The sequence below is a fragment of the Aspergillus pseudotamarii genome, assembly GCF_009193445.1.
Source record: "Aspergillus pseudotamarii strain CBS 117625 unplaced genomic scaffold BDV38scaffold_23, whole genome shotgun sequence".
Lineage (NCBI taxonomy): Eukaryota > Fungi > Ascomycota > Eurotiomycetes > Eurotiales > Aspergillaceae > Aspergillus > Aspergillus pseudotamarii.
This window is the reverse complement of record NW_022475037.1, coordinates 286,861-308,004: the sequence shown is the minus strand read 5'-3', so window position 1 is coordinate 308,004 and position 21,144 is coordinate 286,861. Positions and strand designations below refer to the sequence as shown.

At 45.6% G+C, this 21,144-nt stretch overlaps 6 protein-coding genes across 6 annotated transcripts; 3 read left to right on the top strand and 3 right to left on the bottom strand.

The window, feature by feature from the left end:
* Positions 1 to 1,578: 1,578 nt before the first annotated feature.
* On the bottom strand, positions 1,579 to 2,116 carry BDV38DRAFT_245507 (uncharacterized protein). The gene has a single exon (XM_032054442.1). The coding sequence runs from the start codon at positions 2,092 to 2,094 to the stop codon at positions 1,615 to 1,617; it is 480 nt and encodes a 159-aa protein (XP_031914180.1). The 5' UTR covers positions 2,095 to 2,116; the 3' UTR covers positions 1,579 to 1,614.
* Positions 2,117 to 6,803: 4,687 nt separating this feature from the next.
* On the top strand, positions 6,804 to 8,714 carry BDV38DRAFT_292479 (putative MFS allantoate transporter; the record flags this gene model as incomplete). The annotated part of the gene is made up of 5 exons (XM_032062017.1): positions 6,804 to 7,134; positions 7,200 to 7,230; positions 7,288 to 7,406; positions 7,463 to 7,628; positions 7,684 to 8,714. Exons 1-5 carry the CDS (start codon positions 6,937 to 6,939, stop codon positions 8,712 to 8,714), a joined length of 1,545 nt encoding a protein of 514 aa, XP_031914179.1. The 5' UTR covers positions 6,804 to 6,936.
* A 1,131-nt stretch (positions 8,715 to 9,845) lies between these two features.
* Positions 9,846 to 11,577, bottom strand: BDV38DRAFT_292476 (glycoside hydrolase family 1 protein; the record flags this gene model as incomplete). Its single annotated transcript, XM_032062016.1, has 5 exons — positions 9,846 to 9,999; positions 10,075 to 10,660; positions 10,715 to 11,187; positions 11,246 to 11,437; positions 11,516 to 11,577. 5 exons carry the CDS (start codon positions 11,575 to 11,577, stop codon positions 9,861 to 9,863), a joined length of 1,452 nt encoding a protein of 483 aa, XP_031914178.1. The 3' UTR covers positions 9,846 to 9,860.
* A 288-nt stretch (positions 11,578 to 11,865) lies between these two features.
* BDV38DRAFT_245503 (Kelch motif domain protein) lies at positions 11,866 to 14,768 on the bottom strand. The gene is made up of 3 exons (XM_032054441.1): positions 14,255 to 14,768; positions 14,096 to 14,182; positions 11,866 to 14,019 (listed from the first exon to the last, which is right to left on the bottom strand). The coding sequence occupies exons 1-3, from the start codon at positions 14,586 to 14,588 to the stop codon at positions 12,191 to 12,193; spliced, it is 2,250 nt and encodes a 749-aa protein (XP_031914177.1). The 5' UTR covers positions 14,589 to 14,768; the 3' UTR covers positions 11,866 to 12,190.
* A 6-nt stretch (positions 14,769 to 14,774) lies between these two features.
* BDV38DRAFT_78924 (WD40 repeat domain-containing protein) lies at positions 14,775 to 17,507 on the top strand. The gene has a single exon (XM_032063942.1). The coding sequence runs from the start codon at positions 15,160 to 15,162 to the stop codon at positions 17,029 to 17,031; it is 1,872 nt and encodes a 623-aa protein (XP_031914176.1). The 5' UTR covers positions 14,775 to 15,159; the 3' UTR covers positions 17,032 to 17,507.
* BDV38DRAFT_78937 (transcription initiation factor IIA large subunit) lies at positions 17,416 to 19,745 on the top strand. Its single transcript, XM_032063943.1, has 4 exons — positions 17,416 to 17,817; positions 17,966 to 18,067; positions 18,467 to 19,539; positions 19,594 to 19,745. The coding sequence occupies exons 1-4, from the start codon at positions 17,800 to 17,802 to the stop codon at positions 19,631 to 19,633; spliced, it is 1,233 nt and encodes a 410-aa protein (XP_031914175.1). The 5' UTR covers positions 17,416 to 17,799; the 3' UTR covers positions 19,634 to 19,745.
* The last annotated feature ends 1,399 nt before the right edge of the window (positions 19,746 to 21,144 follow it).

Genomic DNA, 21,144 nt, shown 5'->3' with positions numbered 1-21,144 from the left:
CTCCGTTTCTATCGGAAGTTGGCTTCGCCCTCCGGCTACAGCAGGAGCGGACAATTGTCCGCTCTGTTAGTCAGATGGTTTAGATAGCGTGGATACGGCGAACTAAATCGAAGTTCCGGACAATAGACATTTCTGACCGAAACCTTGGCGTTTTACACTCGGCCACGTCCTGGCTTTTACTTCCACTTCTACAGATGCTTAGAATTGGGTCATCTCTACTAGTATTCTCTAAGGGGGCAGGGTAAATTATCAGTGTACACTTCAGAATTGGGTAATCAAGTAGACTCTTAGTCTTTAGATTGATTTTAAAGAGATAAACTATGATCACTAAGCGATCTATATTATACGCTATTAGGTACAATACCGGTTCTATACTCCGTTTCATCAGGTCCCTCATTGCATAAATCAATTCCATAGTTTCCGTCAGCTCTCATCCTCGTATTCTCCGTTTGTATATTGCCTTCATTAAACCAATTATCTGCTGGTGTTGGAAGCAAACTAAGAATTGGCAGTTCTCCTGACCCTATATGAGCTTTGATTCTATCACGTAGTCGTAGGTAGATCTGTTCATGCACTCGAGAGCCATCAGAGAAGATAGATGAACTTTTAACTATATCATCGTTACAGCCGAGCTGCTTTAGTTGCTCTGTACACCAATTTAGTGTAGCCTCTGGCAGATATCGATCAATATCTTAAAGAGATTATCTATCAGTATACTAAATTAAACAGCAAGCTAGTATTAGAAGCAAACAGTTACCATATCCTGTATTCTTTGTCTTTATATCCTCAAGTAATTGAGTATCTGGCTCTATACCGTGGTCTTGTATATCGTTAGACGGCCAGAAATATAGCTTCACTGGTTTCCCTGAAATACTATGGGGACGGTTTCTCTGGCGTCGGATGGAATGAAGATTCCATAGACGAGCAAATTCATGGATACTATAGCGGATAATAGGTATATAAACTGCAAGTATTGCAATTTTATCGGCATCAACATCATTTTCATAATTACCAACCGTATTTAAACCTTGAAAATATTCCTATATAGATTTGAGAATCAGTAATAATTAGATATTAAGATATTATAGAGTAGTAATACCTGCCAACGGTAGATTGAGCTTTTTGTTAACTGACCCCACCAAGCTTCAATTCTTTGATTCGCAGTGCTTGTCCCATATTGAAAACACTCATTAAATTGGATCTCAGGCTGAGCTTTCTGACTGAGCTGAGAATGTATAGCAGCCATCAGTGGTGTTTCAACTCCTCGATCTGAACGTATTATTTGAGGTAAAAGATTCTGTGTTTTAACTGTCTGAAGATACTGCTGAGCAATACTTACAGCAGTCTGATTAGAAACACCAACGTATATCCAGACAATATAACGAGAGTAGGCATCAATTACAGCATATATCTCAATGCCCCAATATTGTAATTTACAATATCCATCAACTGACCATAGATAATTCGGACCTGGGATAATATATGCCCCTTTATACTGTTGAAGATTATATAATCGACGGGTAACATCTGTAGAGTCTAACTTTCGGATAGCAGCAAATAGACGATCTCTAATAATATAATTAGTATCAATTAAAAACAGCTCTTTTACAAGATTTAACTATACCGTGCAATATTATGCCCATGCATCCGGAAGTATGTATATAGATAACCACGTCCCAGACCTTCAATATCACCTTTGTCTAACTCTTGTTGGACAGTTTCAATAAGAGCCTTATCGGCTTCTTCTCTGCTTAACAGATCGACCTTTTTTAATCCCATCTTTCGACGTAGAAAAATGAGATTGTGGGGGGTAATAGAATAACCCTCTTTCTCCAAAGCATCAAGAATATCTTTGTCAGAGAAACAGAAGTTATAGTATAATCCAGCAATATAGATACGGAGTTTAGGAGTATCCACCAAAGGAGTACGCCGACTTATTCCCCATTCAATAAGGCGTCGTCGGATCGTTTTTTCAGCTACTTTTACCTGATGGGTTAATAAGAGATACTCTGCGATAGATTCTGCAGATATATGATTTTGAAACTGAGAAATAATAGTTTCTTTATAGCGGGACAGATCAATAGCTGAAGGCATTCTGAATATAGGTCTTTGATAGAGGTAATGATAGATTGTAATAATAAATTGAGAAGCTGAGATTGTTGTCACACGGTTTTTTGATTATATAATAATGAGATCGAGTTATGATTGGACAGTGAGACTATCCCCCAATCAGAACAGAATTCAGTAAATTTAGATACAGAATGCAATCATATAAACAAATAAATCAAAACTTTTGTTATATATATTCAATATATAGAGCTCAGTAATATACCATGGCCCAAAGTATAATCAACAATTTAACATCGACTAGCTCTATAGCGTGTTCGAGTAGTCAGACCATCGGTTTCTTCTCCAACTTGGTTCTCTCCTTGTAGTTCATCTGCCTGTGATTTATCTGCCTGTGGTTTATCTACCTGTCTTATCTGCCTTTCCAGCCTTCTAGTCCTTGAGCTTTGTAGTTCAGCGTCTTCTTTATTTAAACGCTTTGTTGGAATTGATGACAACCCTCGAATAGATAATAACCGGTTGGATAGATTAGAAAAAGGATTAGGACTGCCGAAGGAGACTGAGATAGTATAATATCTATTAAAAAGATCTGATAGAGTAAATTTAATACAATCTGAGATAGACAGGCTATCTGAGATCGATATCGTTAGTTCAATTAGAGAATTCTCGCGAGTTAATATATTAGGCACACCTGATTCTGTTTTGATAGTCGGCTCATCGGGCACAATAATTGGTAACAGTTGCTGAGAAGATACTGGGGTTATATATCTTAACTACCCTAGTAACCCTATACAAAGATAGACTTTCTATTTACCTAAATCTCTATTGGGTCTGAAATAATTCCTTAGAATATTTTCAAGAAATTTACTATAGGCATCACCCACAAGACATACAGATTCGCCTTTTGGCTTCCTGTAAGAAGCAACAAAAATATTATCAGGTTAATAATTCTGTATATATTGTTCCACTCAGCCTGCATCCCTGCTGTGCCCCAGTTAAGAAAGCCTTACTTATTGTCGACAAATGAAACACGCTACCTACTAACTGTAAAAGTTCGGGATCCTCTGGGGTAGGGTGCTGGCTATATACAGCAGTGCCAGTATTGGGTTATATCTTATTTATATATCTCGGAGTGCAGATACCCCGGCGTATATAACCAGCCATTCTTGTGGTCTATTGTAAATCGGGGGTCGGAAATAGATTGACAGATATAGATCTATTACGGTACTTATTAAGTTATTATTATTAAGCTCTATAATCTTACAAGGCGATTTGTCTGTTTCTGAAAAGTTTGGATTGGCTTGACCGCAATGTCTACAGGATTTTTCAGAGGGAGACATATTCTGATTATACTTATAGTTCACTTCTCTTGTATAGTAAGGTGTTATCCAGTGTCTAGGTATTCTGATCGGAATAAAGTAATTGAAAGAGATAAATCAGAGATTTGAAGTATTAGAAAGAGGGAAAGAGAACAAGACAGAAGAAATTAGATTATAATCAATTTTAAATATAATTTTTTGTATGTATATATATACGTATATATAGATTTAACTTTGAGAACTCGGTTGTCCAAATATTTGAACACTGATATATAGAGCCTGAACCCCACTTTTTATAGGGTTATAGTCTTGTAGGTCTTTCTATAGCCTCATATACAGTCCTATATATTTATACATAATCCTACAAGATCGTACATTACCCTACAACCTCGCTGACCAATAAGAAAATTGAATTTTATATGTACAGCGTAGCTTGTGTAGGTGGATTGTAAGTGAAGTGCCAGTGACTACTAGGTAACTCAGCCAACCAGAAACAAGTAAATTGTAGATACAGATTTCTCTGTTTATATTTTTGTATTTTTCCATTCTCTTCTGTTTACTAGATATTCAGATATATTTCTTGCAATAACTTACTAACCAACTACTATTTAAGTACTTGGGCACCCTGTCATTATTATCCTGAACAAGGCAGATATTGAAAGACTTGCCTTTATTATTTCTCAATATCAGCTTTGCTCGGGGCAAATAAGAAATCAATTACCGTAAGCCTAAGCAATTCCTATTACTCTGTTAATTTAGATATTTTGAGCTTTAACTAATTTATATATAAGAAATAGATCTCCAGAGCCTTCTCCAGCCCTATTAAAATTAGAGTTATATACTGAGAATAATAACGAGAAATTATTATTTATTAATAATAAGGAAAGTGGCAATAACAAGGAAGATAGTAATTTAGGTCTCCCACTGAAAACTTTTATTCCCCGAGACTCCTGCGCCCTGTCCAGAGCAGTCAGCTCCATACACTTCTCCTATACAGAAAACTGTTGAGGAGACCCCTGCTACTACTTCCTCCCAAGGTCCATCTACGTTGTACCATATGTTTCTGGATGCGCAGACAGCAAATCAGCTATACTTACCTTAGGACTAGATTTTATAGGGAAAGTCAAAAGCACCATACACACCTGCTGTTACAGAGAAGTGGTAGTCAATTTCGCAGGAGAAACTTGCTCAACTCAAGTCAGATAAACAAAGTGATCAAGGCTATATCAGTCGTATCATAAAAACTGAACTCGGGGAGCAGCTCTATGGGGAGGCCCGGTATACTGCCTATAGTGTCTATAGTATTGAATACTGGGTCTACTCTAGAGAAGAATCTCAGCAAGTGATATTTCCCGGTAATTCTTGTATACACTGCTGTTGGGCCTCCTATAAAGAGAGATATAGTCTATCAAAATAGAAGAAATATATAAAGATTACTGAGCCGCCTACCTGTCCCTATCGGCAGTTATTATCTAAAGAGGCCAGTCCTTCTTCCCCTGGAGCCAGTAGAGTAAGTGGTATTTCGGTCTAAGTCTTTATCAGATTCTGACTATTATATTGATAGAGTAATAAATAATAATTGTGATTTTACAAATTGTATACTATTATCTATATCTTAATCTGATTGAGAGAAAGATACAAGTATATAGAATATCTCAAGAATATCTATCTGATTTCTAACTATAATAAACTTTGTTATCTATATTTCGAGCTTACCTATAACAATTAGTAGGCCCTGTCTAAAAGAGTCATATATATCTTGTAAGGGTATAGACACAAGTTTTTCCAGAAATAATAAACTATAATCAGATAGTTTTACCGGGATAATTACACCCGATAGAGATAAGAAGGAAGGATACTAAAGTCGGACTCTGTGTCTCTATGTGGTAGTATCTGGGTAATACAAGCTTATATTGTAGCTAGAGTAGAGACACGTATTATTGAAGCTATTTAGATAGTGTGTACCAGAGCTCTGAATCTTATAAATTGTCTGTGAGATTGTTATATCTATTTCTCAGTCATTATATTGCTGTGTTACTGATCTATTCTACTACCAGGATCCGGTTTATTCTACTATATTCCGCCCACTGCATCGCCCATTGCACTGTCGTATTGCCTGCCCGCTGAGCTCAACGCATTGCATCGCCCATTGCGTCGCCGTGTTGCGTCGTCCTGGTCCGGAGCCTTCTGCAGCGTTCTGCCCATTGCATCGCCATTGCATCGTCGATTGCATTGTGTTGTATCGTCCTGACCTAGCTGCTTTCAGACTAGCTCAGTTCCAAAATGAAGGCATATGAAGGGCTGCTCGCTCCCATCTGCTTCCTCCTTTCTTTCTATCTCTGACTGCCTGCTACTGCTCCAGTGCCAGTGCTAGCTCCTACTCCTGCTGCTCCTACTTCTGCTCCTCTATCTGTTTCAACCATCCTGCCACCATGCCCGCGATGCCCGCGATGCCGGGGTTTGTTAAAAAGACCACTTGTTTCCTGGGGCTCCTGCCCGGCCTTTTGGCCGATGTCGATAATGTTCTCGTCAACGTGCTGAAGATTGTCACCGCTGTCAGAGATATCTTGAAGGTCGTCAAAGATATCTCTGTGATCGTCAGAGAGATAAGGAATACTTGGGCTACTCAATGGGGCCTTCCAGTGAGTCCTAAGCCCCCCTTTACTACTATATTGATATAGTATACTAACTTGACTTCTAGATTCAAAGATATTCTGCCTTTCAGTGTTGCTTTGTTTTACTTTCTACTATCGGTTTCCGAGTAAGTACTTACCCTGGATATATACATACTACACAAAGCTAATATCTACTTAGGAGACGGTGGTTAGGGGGTCTGGTTGGGGTTCAGGGCATTTTCTTGAAGTAATAGTTGATAAAATCGAGTTTCCTATACTACGTGACACTGTAAATCTCTAGGCTCTGATTGGCCAGCTAGCGCGTAGCATCGCGTAGGATACTATTATATAAGCCGAAAAACGGCAAGGTGCGTTGGTGTTTGTAAACTTGGTAATATTTTACATTGTCCGGAACTTCGATTTAGTCCGTAGTGGGGAAAAGCGAAGAGGTGCGTGCGCCAAGTCTCAGTATGAACTTATCAGTGAGTCTCCGCATCTTATCTACAGATAAGGTTAGTTGTTAGTGGCCTAGCGAGCGGGGAAGGTTCAGGGTTAAGGATAACATGCAGGATCTTAACATTGAAAGCGCAAAGCTTCACAGCCCTAAAAAGGAAAGTCCTTCACAGCCGAGGTCACTAGGCTATCTCTCGCTATCTCCTCTCAACCATTGGTTTGCTTCTTTCCAGGCAGTGGGTCTGCTTTGCAACCATGCATTAAGTCCCATGCGGGGATATACGGTCAACCATTCGATAAGCCAGTTGAGATGAGCGCCAAGTGATAACATACGTTGTCTTTTATCAGTTGCAATCCTCTGAGCCCAATTGATTCACAGATATAAATCAGCCCGAAGAAACACCCCAAGCTATGAAAGACAAATCCGACAACGACTTCAGTGCTATTGATCGACGTGGACTGCTTTACTCATCTTTGCCCTTATGATTGACGCCACTAATGACACGAAAGCTGATGTGCGGAGCTCCGCCAGTGTTGAAAAACATGGTGACCTTATATCGGGTGAAATCCGCGACATAGGAGCGGATCTCTATGCTGAAGTCGGTCAACTATCGCCTGAAGAGCTCGAACGCGAAGGCGCTGAAGTGCGCAAGTTCCTAGACTGGCGAATTTTACCCATGGTAGCTTTGCTCACTTAAGATGCCGCTTAATGTCTTCACAATCTTCTGACAAGCTCCGTATTTAGTTATATGTGACATATGTTATCCAATATTTAGGTGAGTATATCGTCATACGTTACTCTAGTGCCAACCTGACTAAGTTGTGCTGAATAGACAAACTATCACTCAATTATGCCTCCGCTTATTCGTTCATACCAGACCTCGGCTTAGAGGGCCAAAGGTACTCGTGGGTGGCAGCGATATTCAATTTCGGATATCTTTTTTGGGCTATTGTGCGTGCGATCAATGTTGGGCTATTAAAATGAGAAGGCTAATAAACCGGATCTAGCCATCCAATTTGATGATCCAACGTTTGCCACTCGCGAAGTACATGGGAACCGTTCTAATTATCTGGGCTGGCCTTGTCATTGCACATATTGGAGCCAAAAACTACGCGGGGATACTGGTACTCAGATTTCTGCTGGGTATGGCGGAGGCTGGCGTCAGCCCGTGCAGTAAGTATATACCGACTAGGGACTATCGCATATGCAATTGTCTAATGACAAGTAGTGATGAACTTCACCTCGATGTTCTACAAACGAGCCGAGCAGCCTCTCCGGATGGCCATCTGGCTCTCTGGGAATGGAATGGCAACGATGGTCGGCGCTCTCTTGGGATTTGGACTAGGCCATTCACACAATACTAGCCTGCGGAGCTGGCAGCTGATCTTCTTGACGATTGGATTACTCAACTTCGTTACCGGATGCTTCTTTCTCTGGCTCATGCCCGACTCCCCGAGTACCGCGAAATTCCTGTCCCACAGACAGCGCGTTGTGGCAGTTCACAGAGTTTCGGAGAATATGATCGGGGTCAAGACTAAGGAAATCAAGCTGCATCAAGCATTGGAGATTTTTCACGACGTCAAAGTGCTCTGCTGTATCGGCATCGGCATCGCTTGCGGCGTTATTAATGGCGGTGTATCCAATTTCTCATCATCTTTGATCAAAGGGTATGGGTTCAGTGGCATTTATGCAACGCTCTTGCAACTGCCAACTGGAGCTATCGAAGCTGTGATAGTCCCTATTTGTGGCTTAATATCGACATACGTGCGGGACTCGCGCTGTATAGTGTTGGCTGTCGTGTGTTTGATTCCATTCGGTGGCCTCCTCGGCATTCGTTTCACGGACCTCGACCATCGCTGGACATTGGTAGGCTGTACATGGCTTCAATACATCATCGGTGCTCCTGTCATTATATCCTGGAACCTTCTCTCCACCAATGTGGCCGGCCATACAAAACGCTCCTTCGCCAACGGGCTCTGGTTCACGGTATACGCGAGCGGAAACGTTGCGGGGGCCAACATCTTCTTTGCTCGCGAAGCTCCACGGTATTATTCGGCATTGACTGGCCTTCTTGTCTGCTACGCGGGGATGATTGTTCTGTGTGCTGTTGGGTATATGGCCATGAAGTGGGAAAATCTGCGGAGAGATCGCAGTATGTCATCAGAGGAAGGTGCAGAACGTCGCGAGGAAGCTGCTGTTCTCGATGGCTTTAAGGATATGACCGACATGGAGTCTAAGCACTTCAGATATGCGCTCTGATTAGGAATAATGAGCATTACAGTATATAGTGGCTTCTAATGATGTGATGGTTTCTTGTGCATTATTTTCAACATCAGTTTTCCTTTCGTATCGATGCTAGGTAAGAAAATTTAGAACGAAGACGTAATACTGAACTTGCCCAAGTCATGCTCCTCTCCTTTCCCTAGACTTGTGACTCGAGTGTCAGCTTACTATCATTTGATAGATACTTACCCCATTCTACTATCTTATAGCTATCGCAAGAGTCAAACATCTCATACATATCATCCCGCAGGAACAGACACAAACATGGCGCAATAACGATAGCAACCTGATTCTAAAGTAATCCTTCTCCCAGGTCAGGTATCCAAGCGACATGACTTTCCTTCCCCAGAGCCATTCTCAAGGCGCTGTACATAAAGTGCTGGGTAATGAGTCATTTTGTGCTCTTCGTAGACATTTACATTCTTCATTTCGGAAGATATATGTTGTATGATAATGATATTTGGGTCTTCATCGGAATATCTTATAGGGGTAGAAAACGAATCAATAATTCCCGTTAGTAGTACCCGAGTATTCCATATCTCGATCGATGTATCATTTTGGTATTGTCCTGAGTATGGGGTTGTAAATTGCGAAGGATAAGCAATGCTTAGGCATAGCTACCCTTAGATGATTCGATTATGATGGTCTTTGTTCGGGTATTCTCTTGTCTTTTCCTGGGGATATAGCCTGTTGCCATGGGTACCCTGAGAAGGAGTCTAGGGTTTAGTGGAAGAGGAGATTGTGGGTGGGGGTTGGTTTAATAGATCGAGGGGGAGTAACAGGAATTATTGGATTGTACTTTCCTGGTGGGGAGAGTGTTTTAACTGTATTTGACACGGAGGGTGACGGGTCCACGCTCCGTGTCCATGATGCCCTTTTTGGCTTAATATACTCTTTCATCTTTTGTGGGGAGTTAATGTGGGGGCGGGGATATTTTTTAATGGTTTTTGTGACAAGGACTTGTTGATGGGGATTTCTTTAGGTGTGTATTATTCCTCAAGTTGTTTATATCTTTTAAAGTAGGAGCGTACTGCATGAATACTAAGATGCCTACAGGTGAACAAGGGACTCAGTGGTTTAGTCTGCATGTTATATTTATTTATTCAACTATGGACCTCCATACTAAGCCTTCTCGATGTATTGGTTAAATACTTCACCAATAGCTTTGGCGCTTTGTTTGGGGATTCTCTTCTGGTTATTCTCGTAGTCGACGTAAGTCACCCCGAATCGTGTCTCGTAGCCCTCGGCCCATTCGAAGTTACTGCAATAATTATTAGCTATTGGTTGGACTTGCGAGACATCTACTGCGCTGGTTTTCTCGAGCGGAGGGACTTACTCCATCAAACTCCATGCCATGTAGGCCCTGACATTGACCCCATCCAGAGTGTAGGCATCCGCCATAGCGCCAATGTAATCCCGGAAATACTGCGTCCGGAATTCGTCCTGGAGTAGCTGGTCCAGCGGCAAGTCGTTCTCGCCCTTCAAACTGGTGCCGTTCTCCGTCACGTAGATCTTGGGGTAATTGTATCGCTCACTGAGCCATTTCAACAGCTTCCGGAACCCTATCGCGGAGGGTCGCAGCCAGGGAGACTGCGTCTCGGGTCCGACCCATTCACCCTTCTTATTTTGCAACAGAATCTCCAGGTTGCCGGCGGTGTCATTGGGATCCGCTTCGCTAGTCTTAGCTTTGATGAAGTTGGCACAGTAATGGTTCATGCCATAGAAGTCGTTACTACCATGGACGAGCGCAATGTCCTCTGGCGTCCACTTCGGCAGTCGGTCACCCAACTGCTTCACCATGCTGTCTGGATACTTCCCGTGATAGATGGGGTCCGCGAACCAGGAAATTGCGAACTCAATTTTTCTATCACAAGCTTCAACGTCTGCCGGGTTCTCGGGATCCCATGGCTCGGCCCAATCGCCTAGAAGAAACGTTAGACATCTTAGTACATGTGCTCAGATGGATAAATACCGACCATTAAGAGTGATGCCAATCTCTCCACCATCGCTTGCCTTGAACTCATCTCGGTAGATCTTCACTGCTGCCCCATGGGCAACAAGAAGACTGTGACCCACGATCCAACACTCCCGGGAACTATCACCAACCGGACTCTTGGACCGGTCACTTGTTCTCCCTGGGGCAAACTGACCGACGTTATACCCAAGCACACTGCTACACCATGGCTCGTTGAACGTGATCCAATGTTTGACTTTCGAGCCGAAAGCCTTGAAAACTATGCGTGCGTAGTGGGCAAAGTCTGCGACGAACTCTTCCTTGTTGAGAAGACCACCATAGCGTTTATCGAGCTCATCGGGAAGATCCCAGTGAAACAAAGTGACGAGAGGAGTGATACCAGCAGCATGCAGGTCGTCGACGAGCTTTATATAATATTGCAAGCCTTTCTCATTGACAGGGTCGTTTCGGCCACCGAGTGGAATAATGCGAGACCTAAGATGAATCCATAAGCGGATGAGGAGCATACGTAGAGATTGGAACGGCTTTTTACCAAGAGAGTGAGAAGCGGTATGCCTTGGCACCGCAATTCTTGAGCAAGGCAATATCCTCGTGTGTGCGATGGTATGAGTCGCAAGCCACATCACCATTGGCGCCTCCGGCAATTTTGCCGGGGATCTTGCAAAATGTATCCCAGATGGATGGACCTCGTCCGTCCTCGTTTACGGCTCCTTCAATCTGGTAACTGTTCAAAATTGAACATCAGGTATTAGTCAATGTTAAATAGCTTGTCGATGATTGTACGGGGACAGAATCGAGTCACCTCGCGGTTGCGAATCCCCATAGGAAGTCGGGTGGAAGAGTCGATGTTGAAGTGGAACCCATACTGATGGTTACTTTTATACTTGTAATAAGTGTTTTGGACACCCAGGATCTCTCTCTCTCGTTAAGTTGTCCCAACGAACATTTGAAGGGAGTGAGGGATGTGTTTAAATATATTGTCCACCCACACTAGTATATTTCTGGAGAATAACCAAGTATGCCACAGTGGGCAGAGTTAAGGAGGGGGAAAGCGGGGATGTTGAAAAGTACATTTAATACATTTCGTTGGCAGTTTCCGGATAATATCATGTAATTAAAGAAGAAAGTAAAAACCAAAGCGGCTCCACGGACCGTATCCCGAGGGCCTGGAATAGGTATAGTCGAAACTACAAGAAGTAATCAAATCCTCATTTGATTCGACGTACTAATACTAAATAGTAAAAACAAACAAAACACCATGGTTAAATCATGCAATAATACCAAACACCAAATGCAATGTAATGTAATCCTTGTCTCGCAACTCCTCGCTTGATCATAATCCATACCTCGTTACCTATATCAATCATGTCATGAAGGTTAGTGAGCATGCAAAGGGTATGAGGGAAATCCCCCCCCCAAAACCGCTATTTCTTAGGCACCGACTTGTAGCTCGAAGCGGCGGTGTAACCCAATGGTATCACGACATTTCCATCCCTTCCATTTCCTCACCATCGAGGTCATCGACATCGTCAGCCATGGTGCCGCCGAGAGCCAGCTGTGACCGCTTAGGATCTCTGCCGGAGCCAAATCCCTCTGCGGAAAGCGCTCCAACCATCTCCAATTCAGGTCCTGCAACAACGCGGCCTTCCATGTCAACCACCTCACATAATTCAATCAAACTCTGCCTGCTCAGAGACTTGAAGCCATCAGTGCGCACTACTCGGCCCCAGTTGCTGAGACAGAACTGGGCTGCACGGCGCATCAGCCATTCTTCATTCGTCCGGCCGGCTCGCTCCCAGATGATGGCTGCATTCTCGACGTCCAGCTCGCGGCTTAACCGGTTAACACATAACACTCGTAACTTAGGCATGTCGTACAGGTTGGCCATAACGAGCATGCCCGCCACATCGACAATGTCAGAACAATATTCTGGGTGACCTGAGATGCTATCAGTATACAGGTAGTAGACGAATGCACGAACGACCGAGTAAGGCTCGGGAATATGCATCTTCTTCGAATGATATTCGACCATTTGAGCAGAATACAGCCTTTTGAAATGGGGCCATCTTAGTTGTAATATAATCCGATGCACATGGATGGGTGGGGAAGTGGTCGCGTTAGGAGGTAGAAACGCAGGCTGAGCTTGGGAAGAAGCATCCTCTCCAAGCTCATCTTCGTTTACCTGATCGTCTGCGTTGGCCGTGATAATAAAGTCGGCACCACTACCTGTCTCAGGCGCTTGATCAAAGACCGCCGACAGGTCCGCACCAAGCCCAGATAAGGGCGATACCCCCGATCGCTCCGAAAGTAGTGCTCTGCCTTGGTCGGGCGAGGCGGCCGTTATCTCATTGCCAAGTAAGCCGTACCTTTCCAGGTCAATACAGAGAACTTCGCTCATGTGGTTCTCATCAGCGGTTCCAGGAGTGGCGCCGGAATCCGAACTGCTGCCTAATAGCCACGCCTTGGTGCCGCTCGCATCGACTGTACAGTAATGCCATCTATAACCCGATTTGAATATTTCCTGTCCATCGGCTAGTCTCTGCCAGCGTAGCGAGTCAAGTTCCAACGACGACAGATTACAGTCAAAAATACGCACGGTCTCCGATGGAGTGATCAAGTCGAGCAGAACACCAGACGCATAGGCTTGGAAGTGGGTACCAGAGAACAGCGCAGGTACGTGAGGACCGGATTTGAACTGAAGACACGAGATGGCACCTGGAGCGATCGGCTTCCGTCGATTTGAATTGCGAACTTGGACACTCCCCGAGTTTGCTGCGTAGCTACCGGACCGTCCCGAGAGCTGTTGTGTTGGACTATTGAACATTGTGTCTGGGCTATGAGTACTCCTGCCGATTGTCGCGGGGGTGTCTACGGTACCTTGCGATGTTGTCATTCCAAGAGATTGGATGTCTTTGAGATCAAGCCACCAGATATCCGTCGTACGTTCCATACCCGGGTCAAGGCCTCCAAAAGTCCACAAGCGACCGCCCCAAACCCAGGCCGTATGATCGAAGCGGGCCGTAAATCTCCAGGTCCGAGACCATGTCCACGTTTTCAGATCGAGATAAGACAAGTCATCAAGGATTTTGTTATCTCCAGTTACACCTCCTAGGACAAAAAGCTTGTCATCGTAAATGACGGCAGCATGGCGGGCCCTTCCTCGCGGTATTGGTCCACGGATTTCCGGTTGAGTCCAAGTGGAAGTGGTGATATCGAGAATGACCACATCGGAAAGATATTCGCGATGCTCATTCTCTCCGCCGAAGACGATCAATTTAGTCCCTTGATAGAGAGTGGCAGTATGTCCTAGTCATTTAGCACGGCTCAGTTAGTTCGATTCTCCATAAATAGCTGGATGCTGATGTAGTCAGGTTCTAAATACCCATGCGAACTCCTGGGATATCGCCATAGTTGTCCACAAGTTCCCAGCGAAGATCTTTAAGGTTCAGCCTCAGAACGTGGTTGTACACTAGTGCATTGATATGATTAGTTAGTATAAGATGCGACTGATGCATATCAGATGATAGGGTCTTTTATAAACCTTCATCAGTATACTGATCGAACCCGCCAAAGGCGTAGATCTGATCGTTGTTGCAATACGTCACAGATGCATTGACCAGACATGCTGGAATATGACCTTGAGCCTTTTTTATGCTTGGGCGGTAGTCAGTGCTGCCGCGGCGACCGCCAGCTACACTAGGGGGCATGAGGAATGCGTGGTGCGGTGTGTGATGATCAGAGGACAGGGAAGTCATCGGAAATGAGACTCTAGGCGCCCCGGTCCAGGGTTGTGGGTCTCCGTGGGACTGCGTGAACGCCGCGGATGCAAAGGAAGCGTTACTATTCCGAGGAGTGGAGAGCGGTTGCCGCGCCATCAGAGCCACCCAAGAAAGGAGAGAGTTGTGGCACCGCTCCACAGATGTGAGAAAGAGCGTGTAATGGAGTTCTTGACTGTGTTCGAATTCAAACAATAAGACCTTTGTTACATGTTATACCAAATAATGCCAAGGAGTACAAAAAGACTTGACATCGGGATGAGAGAATGTGACTAAAAATTCTAAAAAAGAAAAAAAGGTGGAAAAAGTGAAAGCCGCCAAGACGATCGTCACGAGAGCCGCATGGCAGACGCGACTAGCCGGACTAGGCTTAGTGCACCCGTACCTCAGGTAACCGTTGCCATGGGAGAAAAGAACTATACGCTCTATTTATTCCCCTATCCCTCAAGTCTTCCAATTCAGATTCCTTCTTCTCCTCCCATCTTCTTCGGTTTCCTTGCTATCTCATATTTATTGCATAGTATATTGCTCATACTTGCTGTTTTTCAGTACTTTACTGTACATCTTAAGCCATAATCCCGGCTGAAGGTCATTGTATGACCGCATTGCCTTGACCTTACTTCTTCAGGGTTACTTCTTCGGTGCCCCGGTGGCATAATCCTATTCGAATATGGCTACTCCTACGGTGTCGACCCCGGTCAAAACTCACCATGGAATCTTCTCTTCAAAGACCGCTGGAGGTCGCATGCCTCTCACACCTTCTCCACGCATGCGAGCGGGAAGCATGACATCGAATCACTCTTCACCATTCACTCCTCCTCGTCAGCAGGAAGGCGCCAAGGACCATGGAAAGTCTGTCTACGGAGGGAACTTGTCCTCATACTTTGCCAAGTCCATGTCCAGGGCAACCCGGAACTACCGCGAGTCTCCCAAGTCTAACATTGCTCGGACTCGCAAGTCGCCTAAGCACCTAGAGATGGGTGTCTCTGAGTGGGCTTTAGCCGGTACTGGTCCCTCATCATCACAGTCTCCGACATCCAAGGAGCGAGTCCGGAAAGAGGTCCCGACACGTACGACGAGATCTGGGAAGACCACTGTTCGCATTGCACACAATGCTGGTGACAGATTCATTCCCAACCGGACCGCCAGTGAGGGACTGGCAACTGCTGGCACTGCAAAGCCCGAGGAGAGTCAACGATCCAAGTCTAATGGCAATGAGGGCTCTACCGTCCTTGCAAGTGCCGCGAGCGCGTTCGACATCGGTGGTCGAGGAACGGAAGACGATATCACCGCGGCTCTTGAGAACCTCGGCCTCGAGGATAGCGAGACTTCCTCAACATCATCGTCTTCATCGTATACCAGACCCGCCCCAGATGCTGTTGCCTACGAATCGTCGTTGGCTGATGCGTGCGGTGTAAACCTGAATACTCGAATTCTTGCTTTCAAGCCACCGCCTCCGGAATCGTCCAAGCCAATTGACTTGCGTGCTCAGTACAATCGTCCTCTCAGGCCTGCTAAGTCTAAGTCTGCACAGTTTCGCAGAAGGGTTCAAACTGCCCCCGAGCGTGTTCTGGATGCACCTGGACTTCTGGATGACTACTATCTTAATCTCCTGGATTGGAGCTCTGGTAACCAGGTTGCCATCGGCCTTGAGCGTAATGTTTACGTGTGGTCGGCAGATACAGGATCCGTTAGCTGCTTACTGGAGTCATCTCCGGATACTTATATCAGTAGTGTCAAGTGGAGTGGCGATGGGGCCTATGTTGGTGTGGGCTTGGGCACCGGCGAGGTTCAGATCTGGGATGTCGAGGAGGGTACTAAGCTGCGAAGTATGTTCGGCCATGACTCTCGTGTTGGTGTCATGGGCTGGTCTAAGCACACCTTGTCTACCGGCGCTCGCAGCGGTCTGGTGTTCAACCACGATGTCCGCATCGCTCAGCACAAGGTAGCCGAGCTTGTATCTCATACCTCTGAAGTCTGTGGCCTCGAGTGGAGACCCGATGGTGCTCAGCTGGCTACCGGCGGCAATGACAACTTGGTGAACATCTGGGATGCTCGGTCTCTCAGTGCACCCAAGTTCACCAAGACCAACCACCGGGCAGCCGTTAAAGCTCTCAGCTGGTGTCCTTGGCAACTGAATTTGCTTGCCACCGGTGGTGGATCATACGATCGCCATATTCACTTCTGGAACACCACGACAGGTGCCCGTACCAACAGCATTGATACGGGTTCCCAGGTCACCAGCCTGCGGTGGAGCAACCACTACCGGGAGATTGTTAGCTCCAGTGGTTTTCCCGATAACTCTCTGAGCATCTGGAGTTACCCCACTCTGGTCCGCAACATTGAGATCCCGGCACACGAGACTCGTGTTCTGCACAGTTGTTTGAGTCCTGATGGTCAACTTCTAGCCACCGCGGCAGCGGACGAGAGCTTGAAGTTCTGGAAGGTCTTTGAACGCAAACCAGGAACTAGTGCATCGGCATCGCGTGAGGGCGGAGTTGGAAGCAAGGCTCAAATGACCAAGTCCATGACCATCCGCTAATTTTGTCACGTTCTTCTCTTGTATATCTGTTTCGGTTTTCATTGGGTTGGGTATATCACTGGGGAGTTGGATCACACTTGGTTGGCGTTACTTAGTTGGAGGAGTACTGTATTTAGGCGAGACGGTATATTTGGGTTAAGCTTCTTGTATAGCACATTCTTAGAATTGATGACAAACTATCATTTAATACCCTCTTAACATTGGACGATTGGTTGATTGTAGGACAGACGGTCAATCGATAGGGACAGCTTTAGGTACTACTTAGTACTTACGATAAACGCAAAAATCGTGACTCCGTCCTTGAAAGATAAGCTCCAAAAGGGCCGATGGCGCTAACTTAGTGAGGGTGCGGGTGGTGACTAAGCAGGACGAGGACGGATTTCGCCCGAAGACTACGACTTTCACCTCATTCAATTCCCTCTCAGGCACGCCTGTCCCTGCGCTCCTTGCCAACAACCTTCGTTTTCCTCGGCGGTTTGACGAAAGATCTTAGGTATCACATAGCTAGGTCGCATACGATTGTCGGTCAGGTCCTGAGCTATCGAAGCAGGTCCGAACTTGACTGTTGGAGGTTACCGTCGCATTAGTCCGTGGCAACCGACCGCTGCGACGGAAACACCCTGCCTTGGTGATAAGCCAACGACAACACATCCACCTTACCCGCCGGACGTGATAGGCCCGCACGTTTGCTTTTTCGTCGAGAAAGGAGAGACCGTGTTGATTACCTGATTTGACAAGGCTTGTCTACGAAGTTCTGTCCCAGCGACTATGTCCAATCAGCAGGTGGTGAGTGCTATCTGACAGAGCCCTACCTTGCCTGAGCTGGGAGACCCTAGAAAGGATTAGCAGATAATTTCTCTTTTCGTTGGCTAGCTTCCCCCAGCGAGGGTCTGTATCTGTAAAAGGATATTGGCTTATACCAAATGATTGATAGGGCACGGTGTTCGATCGTGTCATCCAAGAAGTCTGCGATGGTTCTCAGGTAGATTTCGAGGAGAGCGGAGTGGACCAGCAGACATTGCTAGATTTGAGGAAGGTGAGTTAGACAGAAATTCGATAATCTGAGATGTTTTTGATGGATTTCCTGGTGAAAATGCCAACGAAGGGGCAACCGATGTTGGCTTCGATGGCCCTCGGCCAAACGCGGGGTCCGAGAGTTGCGGGAGGCGGCAAAGCCTCTGGGGGAGCGCCAGCCTTTTGAGTCCCTTTATACTCCTCCCCTTTTGCCCGCGGGAGCCTAAGGCTGCCAAGCCCTCCCTCATCGTCCGTCTCATCTATCTGAGGATCAATATAGTTCGGGTTTACCCTTTGTCTACCTTCGCCTCATTTCACATGGGCTTATTTATACTTTATTTTTTTTTTCTTATTTCCTCACTCAACTCAGAAGCTTTCTGTTCCCTGTTCAACGATCTAACTAAATCTTTAACTTCGACAGAGCTGGCAGAAAAAACTCTCGTCCCTGGGTGTCGCTCATTTCCCTTGGGACCCTCCACCACCTCAACCAGCCCCTCCTCAGCCTCAGAACCAGAATCAAATCCTTCCCCCTAATGCGACTGTACCCTCTAATGCTCCTCGACCCGCTCCTCCTCAAACCCCTCAACAACATGTTCCCCCTCCGCAGTCAATGCCTCAGTCAATGCCTGGCACCGCGCCTCCGTTACAAGTCCCCACACCGGTCGGGGCAGCACCTAATGCCATGGGCCAAGCGCCACACATCAAGACGGAGCCTGGAATGAATGGCCAAACCAGCTTGCCCCCTATGAGTAACATGATACCTACGAACACTCCAAATGCCCAGTCGGCGCGAGAACGTGCTGCCAACATGTTACACCAGAGATACGGCGCGGCCGCTGCCAACTCGGTCAGTCAGTTGCAAGCCCAGTCGCAAGCTGCCATGGCAATGCCAGGACAGGCCCGTCCCCCAAATTTACCGCATGTACCAAATGGACAGGCGCCACATATAAAGCAAGAACCAGGTTACCCTCCTGTTTCTCAACCCCCCATGAATAACACACAAACAGACGGTGCCAGTGACGATGCACTGTCAGCATGGAAGGCAGAGGTTGCGCGAAGGCGTGAGGCTGCTGAACGTCAGAATGGGGAAGGGGACAGGGTTCTCCGTGAGCATCTGAAACAGCGCATGCTTCAGCTTGAGGGAGGAGGCCTTCTGTTGCCATTAGAGGAGCGCCAGGGCTCATCAAGTGCACCTACCCGTGAACTTGCGACAGACGCCGCGGTTCCTTCGGACCCAAGCATCTCGGTACCGTCTTCCTCTAAAGTAATCCGAGCTCAATATGACGGCCCGGGAGGTGATGATGAGAGAGATGAAGACGATGAAGATGCCATCAACTCCGACCTCGATGATCCGGATGATCTCGTTGCTGATGACCATGAAGCGGAAGATGCCGTCGGCCAAGTCATGCTCTGCACGTACGACAAGGTCCAGAGGGTGAAGAACAAGTGGAAGTGTACCTTGAAGGACGGTATTCTGACGACTGGTGGCAAAGAGTAAGTTCCATAGAAGCACTCGAAATAATGCGACAAGCTTGCTGACTTTAATAGATATGTCTTCCACAAAGGTCAGGGCGAATTCGAGTGGTAGGTCCCCAGTGTTCCTGTCCACCCATAGCCACACGGTCTGAAAATCCGGTTTCCCTTTTCTTTCTTTTCATTTGTCTTAGCCATGTTCATTCATCTTCCCAATCTGTAAAAATCTTCTCCTATTTGTCTACCATTTTCAACCAAGGCAAATCACAGTACGGACACACGATGACACCCAAGGGTAGTCGGTGCAAACGGAAATAACTCTCTCAATGATTCTTTTTTATGAAGTACATCAGGACGTTTGCGGCACGAGACTTCATTCTTCTTCATGTTACCCTTAGTTTGGATGCACATGGCGCTTTATGCAGGGGATGGCTATTTTCTTTTCTTCTTTGGTGTACTAGAATAATTCTACTTTCAAATGGGATTTTCGCTTTGTTGTCGCTACATCGTGACCAGGTCAGCTGAGCTATGGAATACATGCTTCGTCCTTACCTCACTATTGAACCTTGCATGGAACAAGTAGGGAATGATGTAGATCCTCCTCCAGCGTAAAATTTATTTCTCTATAAGTACATTTCAATATGTGAATGCATGTTGATTACCGTGACGGTATCATATTCGAAATCAAATGGGACAGGTGGTTTTTTAATGCGATTCACCCCAGCCAGTAAGTATTATTCATTATATTCAGCCGATAGCGGAGTATGCAACCATTAAAATACTAGTAGTCAGGAAATGAGACCGATCTCGCCAGGAATGTTATTGGCTTTCGGCCCTTGGCTAAGCATTCGTATACTACGATGGGCTTTATCGTGTCGAAGCAAGCATCAGAACATCCTTCAAAGTACAAGCAGGATGAGTAGAGATTAATGCTTTTACTTGAACACAAATTGATGAAGGGAGAAAGAGTAACTTCAATTCGAAGGGAGTATAGTTTATCATTTGACAAGCGTGACAAGGCAGCCCAAAGCAATATTTTCCAAACTTTTTTCCTTTTCGCAGAACAAAACGAAGCCATGGGAATCAAGCAAATCAACAAGACTCTATCAAGAAAGAACAAGCCAAAAGGGGTCAGCGCATATCAAGGAAAAGTTATAGCCCCAATTTCTCCGTAAACACCACCAGCACAGGTAAAATCAACAAGAAAGCAAGATCTGGTCTGGAACCATTATCTACAGGATCGACGCCGGTATGCCATTTTCTTTTCTTTTCTTCTCTTTTTTTCCCCCCTTCTTTCTCCCACAGTGCTCGGGAGATGGCGAAGGACACATTAAGACCGGCCGTGTACCAACGTTGTTTAATCCCCGTATTTGCCTTGTTTTGCGAGCAAAAACGCAACCTCGCCAAGTATACGAAGCCAAGGATCGACAAAGTCCATTAAATAATGAGAATCAGGGGGGAAAGGGGACGAAAGGTAATTGAGACACCGGATTCTGCTTCCCAAAGCTCAACCATAAAAAAAAAAAAGAGAGAGAGAGGCACGAAAACGACAAAAGCCGAAAATCATACACCGACAAGCGTACCGGGAACTCATAAATGTATCTCAACGGAGGTCTTTCGAGGGCA